The 11,242-nt window shown below is 53.6% G+C and overlaps 1 protein-coding gene across 1 annotated transcript in view; it reads left to right on the forward strand.

Annotated features, from left to right (window-relative positions):
• Positions 1 to 10,313, forward strand: part of INPPL1 (inositol polyphosphate phosphatase like 1) — an 84,136-nt gene extending 73,823 nt beyond the window's left edge. The window contains exons 24-28 of the mRNA XM_081001802.1: positions 534 to 621; positions 1,621 to 1,779; positions 3,057 to 3,807; positions 5,153 to 5,286; positions 7,481 to 10,313. Coding sequence (XP_080857928.1) covers positions 534 to 621; positions 1,621 to 1,779; positions 3,057 to 3,807; positions 5,153 to 5,286; positions 7,481 to 7,571 — 1,223 coding nt within the window. The 3' untranslated portion in view covers positions 7,572 to 10,313. The remainder of the gene's footprint in view (positions 1 to 533; positions 622 to 1,620; positions 1,780 to 3,056; positions 3,808 to 5,152; positions 5,287 to 7,480) is intronic.
• Positions 10,314 to 11,242: the final 929 nt, after the last annotated feature.

Raw genomic sequence — 11,242 nt, forward strand, 5'->3', positions numbered from 1 at the left:
ATGAGCGTGAAATGCGCTAGATGGCGATGAACGTAATGTTGTTCTGCTGGGTGGGTCAACCTCTAAAGCAGAGGGTGGGGAACCTCCATCCCACAGGCCAATCTTGGCCCCACTGGCAGGGATGCCCCCGAATGAGAGGGCTTTAAAAGAAGATGGGACAGATTCAGGGAAGGAGAGAGCTGTTAGCCAAGATGCCTCTGCTCCTCTGCCTCCACAGTTGGAGGCAGCGATGCTTCTGAATAGCAGTTTCTAGAAAACTCAGCAGAGGAGAGTTGCTCTGTGTTCGAATCCTCCTTGCAGGTTTCCAACCGGCATCTGGTTTGCCGCTGAGAGAACAGGATCCTGGACTAAGATGGTTCACTGGGCTGGACCAGCAGGCTCTTCTTAGCGTTCTTCAATTTTATCAGCCCTGTGCAAATCCCGATTTTATTCCGATTTGGAGAAATGTAGTTTCCTTGATCTACTGCAAGGCGGATAGGTCCACCCCAGGGTTGGATCCTCACTCAGAGCCTGTTCCCCTTCCCTTCCCACAGAATGGATCAGCATCGATAAGGACGAGACGGGAGCTGCCAAAGGGAAACTTCAGCCGGTAGCAACGCGGACCAACCTTGACTACACCAAGTAAGACTCTGGGAGCGGGGCCACCGCCTTGAAGCAGTCTGGAGGGAAGAGGGGCAACTTCCAGGACAGGAACTGCAGCGGCTAGGCAGGATCAAAGAAGCAGAGCAAAACCGCTCTCCTTTTAAAAAGCAAAACCTGATGGCCTGCCTCCATTTCTTCCCAGTTTCCTTGGAAGGCAAAGACTGGACTGGGGGTGCTGTGCATTTATTTGTTTATTGCATTTACATTTCGCCTTTTTCTCCTTGGAGCTCAGTTTGGTGTATGTGGTTCTCCCCCCTCCTTCTCTAATCCCCACAACAAATCCTGCGAGGCAGGCTAGGCAGCAACTGGCCCAGTGAGCTTCATGGCCACGTGGCGGATTTGAACCCTGCTCTCCCAGGTCCTAGTCCGACACTCTAACCACTGCGCCACACTGCCACATTTTTAAGAGGCTTGGGTGCTCAGCTTCCTAAGGGTGCCATTGCACGCAATTGCCATACAGTGGTACCTCAGGTTAAGTACTTAATTCGTTCCGGAGGTTCGTACTTAACCTGAAACTGTTCTTAACCTGAAGCACCAGCCTCCTGCTGCTGCCGCACCGCCGGAGCACAATTTCTGTTCTCATCCTGAAGCAAAGTGCTTAACCTGAAGCACTACTTCTGGGTTAGCAGAGTCTGTAAACTGAAGCGTATGTAACCTGAAGTGTACGTAACCTGAAGCGTATGTAACCCGAGGTACCGCTGTATTAAGTATTAATATTTTTTGATAGGTATCCAGTCTTGCTGAACAATAAAATGAAAGCCGGTGTTGACCAGCTTTTTGCTGTTCCGCTCAGGCCCTGCGTGTGGGGCTCCCACAGGGGCCCCTGTTCGGCCCCTGTGGCCCTTTAGTCTGACCTAGCAGCTAGAAATGCTTACGTTCTTCACGTTCCTCAGGAGTGTGGCAAGGAAAGAGATTCAGGCAGCCTCCTGGGCCTAAAGGCCTCATCGTTGTGCCTTCTCAAACCTTTCCATCCGCTAGATCTGTGGGGCGCAAACATTCCCCTGGGGACGCCCCGGCAATGGCCGCCTGCCCCGTTGGGAAGCTCTTAGACGATCTGGAGAAGCCCAGCACCCAGACAGCCAGCCGCCCGCCGGCTCCCCATCGCGGCACCTCCAGAGACGAGGCGTCCCAGGGCAGGTGAGTGACCTGCGAATGGATCGTGGAATCATAGCAAATGTTGGGTCTTTAGGAAAGGGGTGAACCCAACCCAGCAAGGGAAGCGAATTAAGTCGCTGGCAGTGTCCCACATTGACCAAGGACTCGCACCTGGTCCTCAGCAGCTAATGTGGCTACCTGCCCATTATCACGGTTGGGGATGCCGGTGGCGCTGTGGTCTAAACCACTGAGCCTCTTGGGCTTGCCGATCAGAAGGTTGGCGGTTCAAATCCCCGCGAGGGGGTGAGCTCCCGTTGTTCGGTCCCTGCTCCTGCCAACCTAGCAGTTTAAAAGCAGACCAGTTCAAGTAGATAAATAGGTACCGCTCCAGCAGGAAGGTAAACGGCGTTTCCGTGCGCTCTGCTTTCCATCACGGTGTTCTGTTGTGCCAGAAGCGGTTTAGTCATGCTGGCCACATGACCCAGAAAGCTGTCTGTGGACAAACACCGGCTCCTTCAGCCTGAAGTGAGATGAACGCTGTCAGAATGTTGTGGGTAACAGGAGAGGATATCTTGATTAATAGTATCCTTTCTAACTCTCTTAAGAATCTCTTAAGTTCTATTATTCATGTTAAGACCCTTTGATTCCCTCCTTAAAAGATTAAAGAAACAACAGTCTTATTCATAAGTAACAAAAAGAAGTTTACTCACAATCAGGCAGAGCACAGTGTGATTGATCCCTGAAGGCAGGCTTTAGGCTTAAAGTTACAAATATGTACAAACAGGTTAACCCCGTATGGAAGATAACCCAGGGACTGCTGGCTGAGAGTGCGGTCCAGGTGAAGCAGGAAGCAGGCAGGACGAAAAGAGAAGGAAAGGGAAGATGGCTACGTGACTTGGCCTTTTACCAGGTCTGGAAAGGTCGCGCCCACCTACTGGTCACATGCAAAGGAAGGATGCTCCAGCCAGGAGGAACAGGAAGTTCAACTGGCTGGACCAACATCTCCTGCATATCCACTCTAGGCAAACAAGAAATGTTGTACTTGACTGCTCCAGTGGATTACATTCCACAAACGCAGCACCCCATAGTCACCTTTGACTGGACTCAACCGTCCAGGGGTCCTTTACCTTTTACCTTTTATTGTCACGGTGCAAAGTGATTGCTTTGGTCCAAGGAGACTCCTGCATTGCAGGGGGTTGGACGAAATGACCCTCGAGATCCCTCCCATTCTACGTTTTATGTGATACGACTTAAGCTCAAAAATGTCTTGTTCGTCTCATTCCTAATTGCCTCGGCTGTCCCTCCTGTTTCCTGCCCAGGCCCAGGCCAGACGCCCCCCCAGATCCCGACGGGCCCCCCCTGAAGAACAGCTTCAACAACCCGGCCTACTACGTCCTGGAGGGGGTGCCGCACCAGCTGCTGGTCTCGGATCTGCCCTCGGCCACGGCGGCCAAGCCCCCCGCCCCCAGGAACAAAGTCCAGATCACGGTGCCCATCCAGGCTGAGCACCGGCGGCCGCAGCAGCCCCCCTGCCGGGCGGAGGAGAGCTCAGAGGAGGAGGAGCAAGGGGTCCTCAACCTGCCGCCCCCCGACTTCCCGCCACCCCCCTTGCCCAAGTTGGTGGAGTTTGACGTCTCCGGGGACTCCTTCTACACACCCGGGGCGACCCGGGTGGAAGAGCACGGAGCCAGCAAGGCCCGAGCGACTGTGGCCTTCAGCGAGCCCCTGGAGGCCAAACCCCCCAAGGTGCACCCCAGGCCAGCTCCGTCCCTGGGGCCAGGGTTCCTGATGGAGCCCCCCAATGCCCCCCAGGGGCCCGGGGGTCCCCTGGATGACCGCTCCTGCTCCGTCCTCCAGATGGCCAAGACCCTCAGCGAGGTGGACTATGCCGGCAGCAGCAACGGCGGCGCGCTGGGCAGGGAGCAGTCGGGGCGGCCCCCGGCGCACCCCCTGACCAAAGTGAGACTGGATCTGCCCCACCACCGGTGCCTGCACCCCGACTACAGCCGCCCCATCGCCTTCCCGCCACGGTCCATTCGTGAGAGCATCGAGGAAGACCTGGCAGAAGAGGTACGCTCTGGGGGTGGGGAGGAGGGAAAGAGGGAGGAAGGACCTCCCCTGCCAAATGGGGGGTGCGCTGTGCCCACTGGGGAATCAAAGTGAGTGGGAGAGGGGTGGAGTCCTTGGGAAATAGAGCTGCAACTTGCAGAATCCACTTTCGTCTTTGGAAACGGGGATGGAAGAGCAAGCAGAAGTTGGGCGAGGGTCAGGAGAGGCAGCTCTGGGGAGTTTGGGAAGGGGGTGTCAGCCCCTCTGGCCAGCAAGACCCAAATTGCCCCAGATGTTCTTCACCCCTGGACCCAAAGCAAAGTGGGGAAATCTCCAGGACTGACAGGGTTTGAAGATCTCATCAGGATCAATATTTGCCCGCACTGAATTTCTGCCCTTCCTTTCCACAAGGCGCTTGCGATTCCGTAAAACCTCGTGTGCATCTCTCTTTCTCTTTCCCTCCCTTTCTGTAAAAGCATTTTGATACCACTTAATATTTCAGAAATCTCCAAGGGGCTGTCTAAAAACAAACTAAACAATGTAATTAAAACTTGAAACAAAAACACATCCTAAAACCAGTGTAAGGTAAAGGGACCTCTGACCATTAGGTCCAGTCACGAATGACTCTGGGGTTGCGGCGCTCATCTCGCTTTACTGGCCGAGGGAGCCGGCGTACAGCTTCCGGGTCATGTGGCCAGCATGACTAAGCCGCTTTTGGCGAACCAGAGCAGCGCACGGAAACGCCGTTTACCTTCCCGCCGAAGTTGTGCCTATTTATCTACTTGCACTTTGACGTGCTTTCCAACTGCTAGGTTGGCAGGAGCAGGGACCGAGCAACGGGAGCTCATCCAGTCACGGGGATTCGAACCGCCGACCTTCTGATCGGCAAGCCCTAGGCTCTGTGGGTTAACCCACAGCACCACCCGCGTCCAAAACCAGTGTAGGCATGGACAAATAAGAGAGACAATGGAGCGTGCCTCCGAGGGTGAACTCAAACCGCTGGAGAATCACAGCGCCTGCTGTGGCCGCAGAAACCGGAATCTTATAACTGCTGCCTCCTGTGTTGTTTTTGCTGACCTCCCCAGGGTGCAAGTTTGGGCAGTGGGTCTGGAGGTCCTGGGCTGCCCAGACAACAAGACCTCTCTCTCAGCCTCCAATCACCTGCAGCTCCATGAGACAGCCCTTGAGATATGTGAAGATTGCTATGCTGTCTCCTCTTGTCTAAGCTAAACATACCCAGCTCCTTCAACCGTTCCTCCCAGGGCTTGGCTTGCAGGCCCTCCATCCTCTAGTCGCCCTCCTCTGCCCACCTTCCAGCTTGTCAGTTTCCTTTGTCTGATGTGTCTGTCCCTCTGCCGCCCCTCAGACCCTTAGCCAGGACGGCCGCAGCAGCTCCAGGCAGAGTGAGTCCAGTGTGGGCGAGTGGCTGAGAGCGATTGGCATGGAGAAATACGAGGAGGGCTTGATCCACAACGGCTGGGATGACCTGGAGTTCCTCAGGTGAGTCTCCCTTCCTTATAATAAATAATAATAACTTTTATTTATACCCCGCCCTCCCCAGCCAAGACCGGGCTCAGGGCGGCTAACACCCGATATAAAACAAATTGATTGAAATGCAACTTAAAAACAAGATTAAAAGACAACATTAAAACATTAAAATATTAAAATACAGCCTCGTTTCAATGGAAACTCAAATCAAAAACTTTTATGGCGATGAAAACGTCAAGTCTTCACCAAGGCTAACTTTCCAGACTGGTTCTACGTGGGCCAGAAAAAAAGCCAGGGAAGTCCCCAAATAGGAGTTCCATCACAGAAGGAGAAAGGAAAGAGGGGGAGGGGATCAAGTTGATTCCAAGCCAAAGGCCAGGCGGAACAACTCTGTCTTACAGGCCCTGCGGAAAGAAATCAGATCCTGCAGGGCCCTGGTCTCATGAGACAGAGCGTTCCACCAGGCCGGAGCCAGTGCTGAAAAGGCCCTGGCTCTGGTTGAGGCTAATCTGACTTCCTTAGTGCCTGGGACCTCCAAAGTGGACCTTAAGGTCCTCCGTGGGGCATACCGGGAGAGAGCCACTGGCCTGATCCTGCAGGCTCTTCTTGTGTTTTTGTGTTCAAGGGTTTGGCAAACTGTCTTCGTTGAAGAGATCTTGCATAAACTACATTTCTCCAGCTATAAATATCAATTCAAAGTGCTGGTGCTGACCTTGAAAGCCCTAAACAGCCTCCGCCCTGTATACTTAAAGGAGTGTCTACTACCCTCATTGTCCAGCCTGGAAACTGAGGTCCAGCTCCGAGGGCCTTCTGGCAGTTCCCTCACTCTGAGAAGTGAGGTTACAGGGCCGTCCCAGTAGTGGCACCCACCTTGTGGAAAGCCCTCCCACCAGATGCCAAGGAGATAAATAGCTACCTGACTTTTAGAAGACCCCTCAAGGCAGCCCTGTTATCAAGATGGTTTTAATGTGTGATGTTCAGTTGTGTTGTATACCCTGTTGGAAGCTGCCCAGAGTGACTGGGACAACCCAGTCAGACGGGCAGGATACAAAAATTGATTGATTGATTGATTGATTGTTATTATTAGTATCAAATGGCGGAGCTCGAAGGACCACTTTTTTTGCTATGTAGTGTGATTTCACTCCTTACACAAATATTGAGGCATGTGGTCACTGAGTATCATAGTTATAGTCTGAGCCAAGGGCCTGGGAAAGCCTTTGAGGGTGGATCAGGTCTGGGGGAAAGGACTTTTGGAGGCGACTAAGGGCTTAAATGGGACGCGGGTGGCGCTATGGGTTAAACCACAGAGCCTAGGGCTTGCCGATCAGAAGGTTGGCGGTTCGAATCCCTGTGGCGGGGTGAGCTCCCGTTGTTCAGTCCCAGCTCCTGCCAACCTAGCAGTTCGAAAGCATGTCAGAGTGCAAGTAGATAAATAGGTATCGTTCTGGCGGGAAGGTAAGCGGCGTTTCCGTGTGCTGCTCTGGTTCACCAGAAGTGGCTTAGTCATGCTGGCCACATGACCCGGAAGCTGTACGCCGGCTCCCTCGGCCAATAAAGCAAGATGAGCGCTGCAACCCCAGAGTCGTTCGCGACTGGACCTAACGGTCAGGGGTCCCTTTACCTTTAAGGGCTTAAAGGCGTCATTCCTCTGGGCAGAGATAATACCTTGGTAGAAAGGGAGCATGGAAACAGAGGTGCAGGGTTAGGAGTGGAGAGAAATGAGGCCTGGGAGCTTGAGGTTAGCATCAAATGTGAGAAAACCCCTGGAGGGATATCAGAAGAGGACGGGTCCCAGCCATGGGGGTGGGAGGGGGTGTCAGCATCAGTGGGTGTGCTTTCTCAGGTGCTGCAGAGCATTATTTTGGCCACCGGGGGGCACTCGTTCCCCACTCTGTGCAGCATCCGTTCCCTACAGGAGAGCTTGGAGGAAATTCCTTCCAGCCCAAAGTTGGACCATCTTTCTCAGTGACAGCCAGAGCATGAACCACTCTGGCGAGACAGTCTGCGGGCAGGGAGGGTCTCAGCCGGCGTACCAGATGGAGCTGGTAGACAGGTGGTTCATATGGGGAGAGGCTCCTGCCCAGGGGGGGCCCTTGAGTCATGAGTCAGGGGGTCCTCCGACCTTTCTCCGGGATGGCATCTTGGGGCGCAGTCCACCGAACCTCCTGGTTTCTGAGCCCTGAATCTCTTTCTCTGCTCCCTGCAGCGACATCACCGACGAGGACTTGGAAGAAGCTGGCGTGATAGACCCCAAGCACAAGCACCTTGTCCTTGAGAGCCTGAGGCTCAGGAAGTAGCAGGAATCTCCCTGCCCCCCCCGGACCCCCCTCCTTCCTTCCTTCCTTCCTTCTGGTTTTGAGCCCCTTCTCCTTCTCGCCCACCCTGTGCCACGTGTGAGATGTCGGGGCGGCTGGCAGAGCATCACGGAGCAGGTCTCCCCTCCTCCAGCCCCCCGGAGGGGAGGGACGATGGCAGAGCCAGACGGACACCCCAAAGGTGTCCCTGAGACTTGGAGCCGACTGTGAGGTTGCCGAAGACCCAGCGCTGGCGCTTCCACGCCCCTCCTTGGCTCCTGTAAGGATCGGGACCCTCTTGGGTGCGGAACGGGGAAGCGCAAGTGGTCCAGGCTAAGCATTTCAGATCAGCACCCTTAAACGCCCCTCCCCTCCTCTTTCTCTCCCCCTCCCCCTCCACCCACAACCCCTTTCCTCCTCCTCTCTGTGCTGCTGGTTAAATTATTCTTATTTATTACAGCGAAAGAAGGATCCTTGCTTTTTTGTTTTGTTTTGCTCTTCCTTTCAGAGAACCACGTTTTCCCCTCTCCTGCCCTCAATGTGCCTCTGGACCAACTCTGGTTTATCGGGCGGGAGTTCCTGAAATGGGCGGGGGGTGGATGGTGTGGGGACAAATCTGCCGGCTGTGTTCTGCTCTGCTGATGGGTCTTGGCTTTGTGTCTCTCTCTGACCCAGGAACTGCTTTCGGGGGCCTTTCAGACTGACTCTGGCCTCCTTGCTGTCTAGGCCCGGCTTTCTCTGGGGCAATGCAAACGGAGATCTCTCCTTGCCCCGGAATCCCTCCAGAAGCCTTGGGGAATTATTTTTGCCGCCCAAGGGACGTTCCAGCCCTGGGTTGCTTCCCAGAAAGGATCTGCGTCACGCTCTTGTTGCATCATCCCGCTTGGAAAGGCATCTCCTTCCCGTGACCAGCCTTCAGTGGGGCGGTGGGGAGCCCTCCCTCTTCTTCCTCTCAAGGCTGTTTATTGCCTCCCAAGAAATATTATGCAACCTTCAGGGGCTCACCGGGCAGCCTCTTGCTTTTCTAAGCGTTCAGCCTTAAACAGACCCCACCTGCAGCTCTTCGCACAGTGTCTGAACAGCCCCGTGAACGACAATCTGCAAAATAACCTCAGGTAGCCCCAAACGTCTGAGCAAGGCCAGAGCTGTAGCTTGGGGGGTGGGGGGGAAACTAGCCAGGTTTTTTGCCCCAGATGAAGCCTCCAGAGGGTCGGCGTTGAGGCCCCCAGCCTGTGTGCGCATGCAAATGTGCACAGGGGTGTGTGCCAAACTTGAGTCTTTGACCCGGGTGAAATGAAAGCCTCGCTTTGCCCCTGGCAAGAAAGTCTGCCGGGCAAATCCTGCAGGGGTGCTTTGCGGAGATTGCGAAGCTCATTCAAACGCAGGGGCCAGGTAAGCAAGCAGCTCCCCAGAGCAGCCAATCAAGTGGAGCCAGCCAATGGGGGCACATGGGATGCCTCTGCAAGGCGGGACAAATGCGGAACGGCTCACCTCTGCTGCTAGAGAGAGAGGTGCGAGATCAGTCTATCTGGGGCAGTGTTTCTCAAACTCTGTTCTCCAGCTGGCCTTAGACTACAACTCCCATCGTCCCTAGCTAGCAGGACCAGTAGGCAGGGATGATGGGAGCTGTAGTCCAGCCCATAGCTGTCAACTTTTCCCTTTTCTTGCGAGGAATCCTATTCGGAATAAGGGAATTTCTCTTTAAAAAAAGGGAAAAGTTGACAGCTATGGTCCAGCCACAGCTGGGGACCCAAGTCTGAGAAACACTGCTCTGGGGAGTGGCTCCCACGCTTCTCCCCGCCGCACGGTTTGTGTCTTGATCAGGTCAGCAGGCGAGGGTTCCTGGCTTTGCCCCTGCGTGTATTGGTTGGGGCTGGAGTCTACCTCAGCAGCCCCTGCCGCCTTTCTTCCCAGAGGTCCTTCCTTTGCAGACCTTGAAGACACACGCGTGACCCGGGGTGTACAAGTGAGATGTTGTCCTCCTCACTTTTCCCCTGAGCCCGGCGTCTTTTACCAGAGTCAGCTGTTCCCACGAAGTTTCCTTGTTTTGCTTACTCTTTGTCCTTGATCCGAGGAAGGCGGCTCACGCGATGCCTTTCTCCCGTACGGATGCAACCCTTGGTGCCTGCATGGAGACCGTTCCTTAGATCCAGGGCGGGGACCTGGATCTTGACAGTAAGAGAGACTTGCAGAAGTCAGGAAGCAAGTTCTGGGTTCCAGCCTCAGCTTCTGCTCAACCTTCCCCCTTGGGTAATTGCTCTAATACCCCAGTGCCTTACTTTATAATATTGTTGGTGAGGGAGCTCTCCTACGTTCAGGAGGTTTCAAGGAAACCACTTTGCCAGAGATCGTCTGGGACATTTTCACACCTCGGCAAAGGAGCAGCTCTCTGAAATTAAAATGAAGGATCTCTCTCTGTGTGTGTTTTGTTCCTCCTGCGAAATTTGCTCCCAGGTGTGGGTTCAGTTATCATTATTTTCATTATTAGCGTTTGGTGTGAGTTCTAACCCTACTAAATTCTACTGTGCCGTATTTTATAGATGTACTTCTTGTTGTTTTAATGTTTTAATTTAATTGTCGTTTGGGACACTTTGTAAACGCTTACTGTTTCGTGGGCTGAACCAGGAATCGCGATGATTTGCCCTCGTCCCCCCAAAAAAACAAACCCCCGTGTTTGCATTTCATGTCCTTAGTTTGCCACCGCCTCCATCCTGACGCAATAAAAGGGCTTGTTTGCTTAAAGAAGTGTATCTCGCTGTCTTCTTTTCCTCCTCTCGTTTTTATTGGCAGGATGAATCGCTTCTCAGGCACGTTTAAGTTGCGCAGTTCCAGGCGTGCGCAGTTGGAGGCCAGCTGGTTGGAATTGTGCAAGTTAAATCCAAGCAAGAAGGAGAACTTAAAAACACTTTTTGCCCTGGGTTTGCCTGGGGTTCCCCAATGTGGAAAGAGCTTTTAAGCTCTCTGCCTTTCTCAATGGGCAAGGCCCACTCAGTACACAGACTCTGGGAAGACACTCTTCCCCACCCCCTTGCTAGCTGTGGGGTAGGGTCAAAGGTTTGACTGTATGCCATTTTCATGTACAGTGGTACCTCGGGTTACATACGCTTCAGGTTACAGACTCCGCTAACCCAAAAATAGTACCTTGGGTTAAGAACTTTGCTTCAGGATGAGAACAGAAATCGTGCGGCGGCAGCGGGAGGCCCCATTAGCTAAAGTGGTGCTTCAGGTTAAGAACAGTTTCAGGTTAAGAACGGACCTCCAGAACGAATTAAGTACTTAACCTGAGGTACCACTGTACACACAAACCCTTGCAACTGAACCCCCATGTCTGGTGCCATTGTACTGTATTTTCTCATACAGTGGTACCTCGGGTTACATATGCTTCAGGTTACATACACTTCAGGTTACAGACTCCGCCAACCCAGAAATAGTACCTCGGGTTAAGAACTTTGCTTCAGGATGAGAATGGAAATTGTGCTCCGGCGGGACGGCGGCAGCAGGAGGCCCCATTACCTAAAGTGGTGCTTCAGGTTAAGAACAGTTTCAGGTTAAGAACGGACCTCCGGAACGAATTAAGTACTTAACCCGAGGTACCACTGTATTTATCTCTGCCATGGGGCCCAAGGTGTTGAGCATCTGATTCTCAGACCTTCTTTACTCCAGCCAAGGCGCTG

The sequence above is a fragment of the Podarcis pityusensis genome (genome assembly GCF_964106645.2).
Source record: "Podarcis pityusensis genome assembly, chromosome: 4".
NCBI classification, from domain to species: domain Eukaryota; kingdom Metazoa; phylum Chordata; class Lepidosauria; order Squamata; family Lacertidae; genus Podarcis; species Podarcis pityusensis.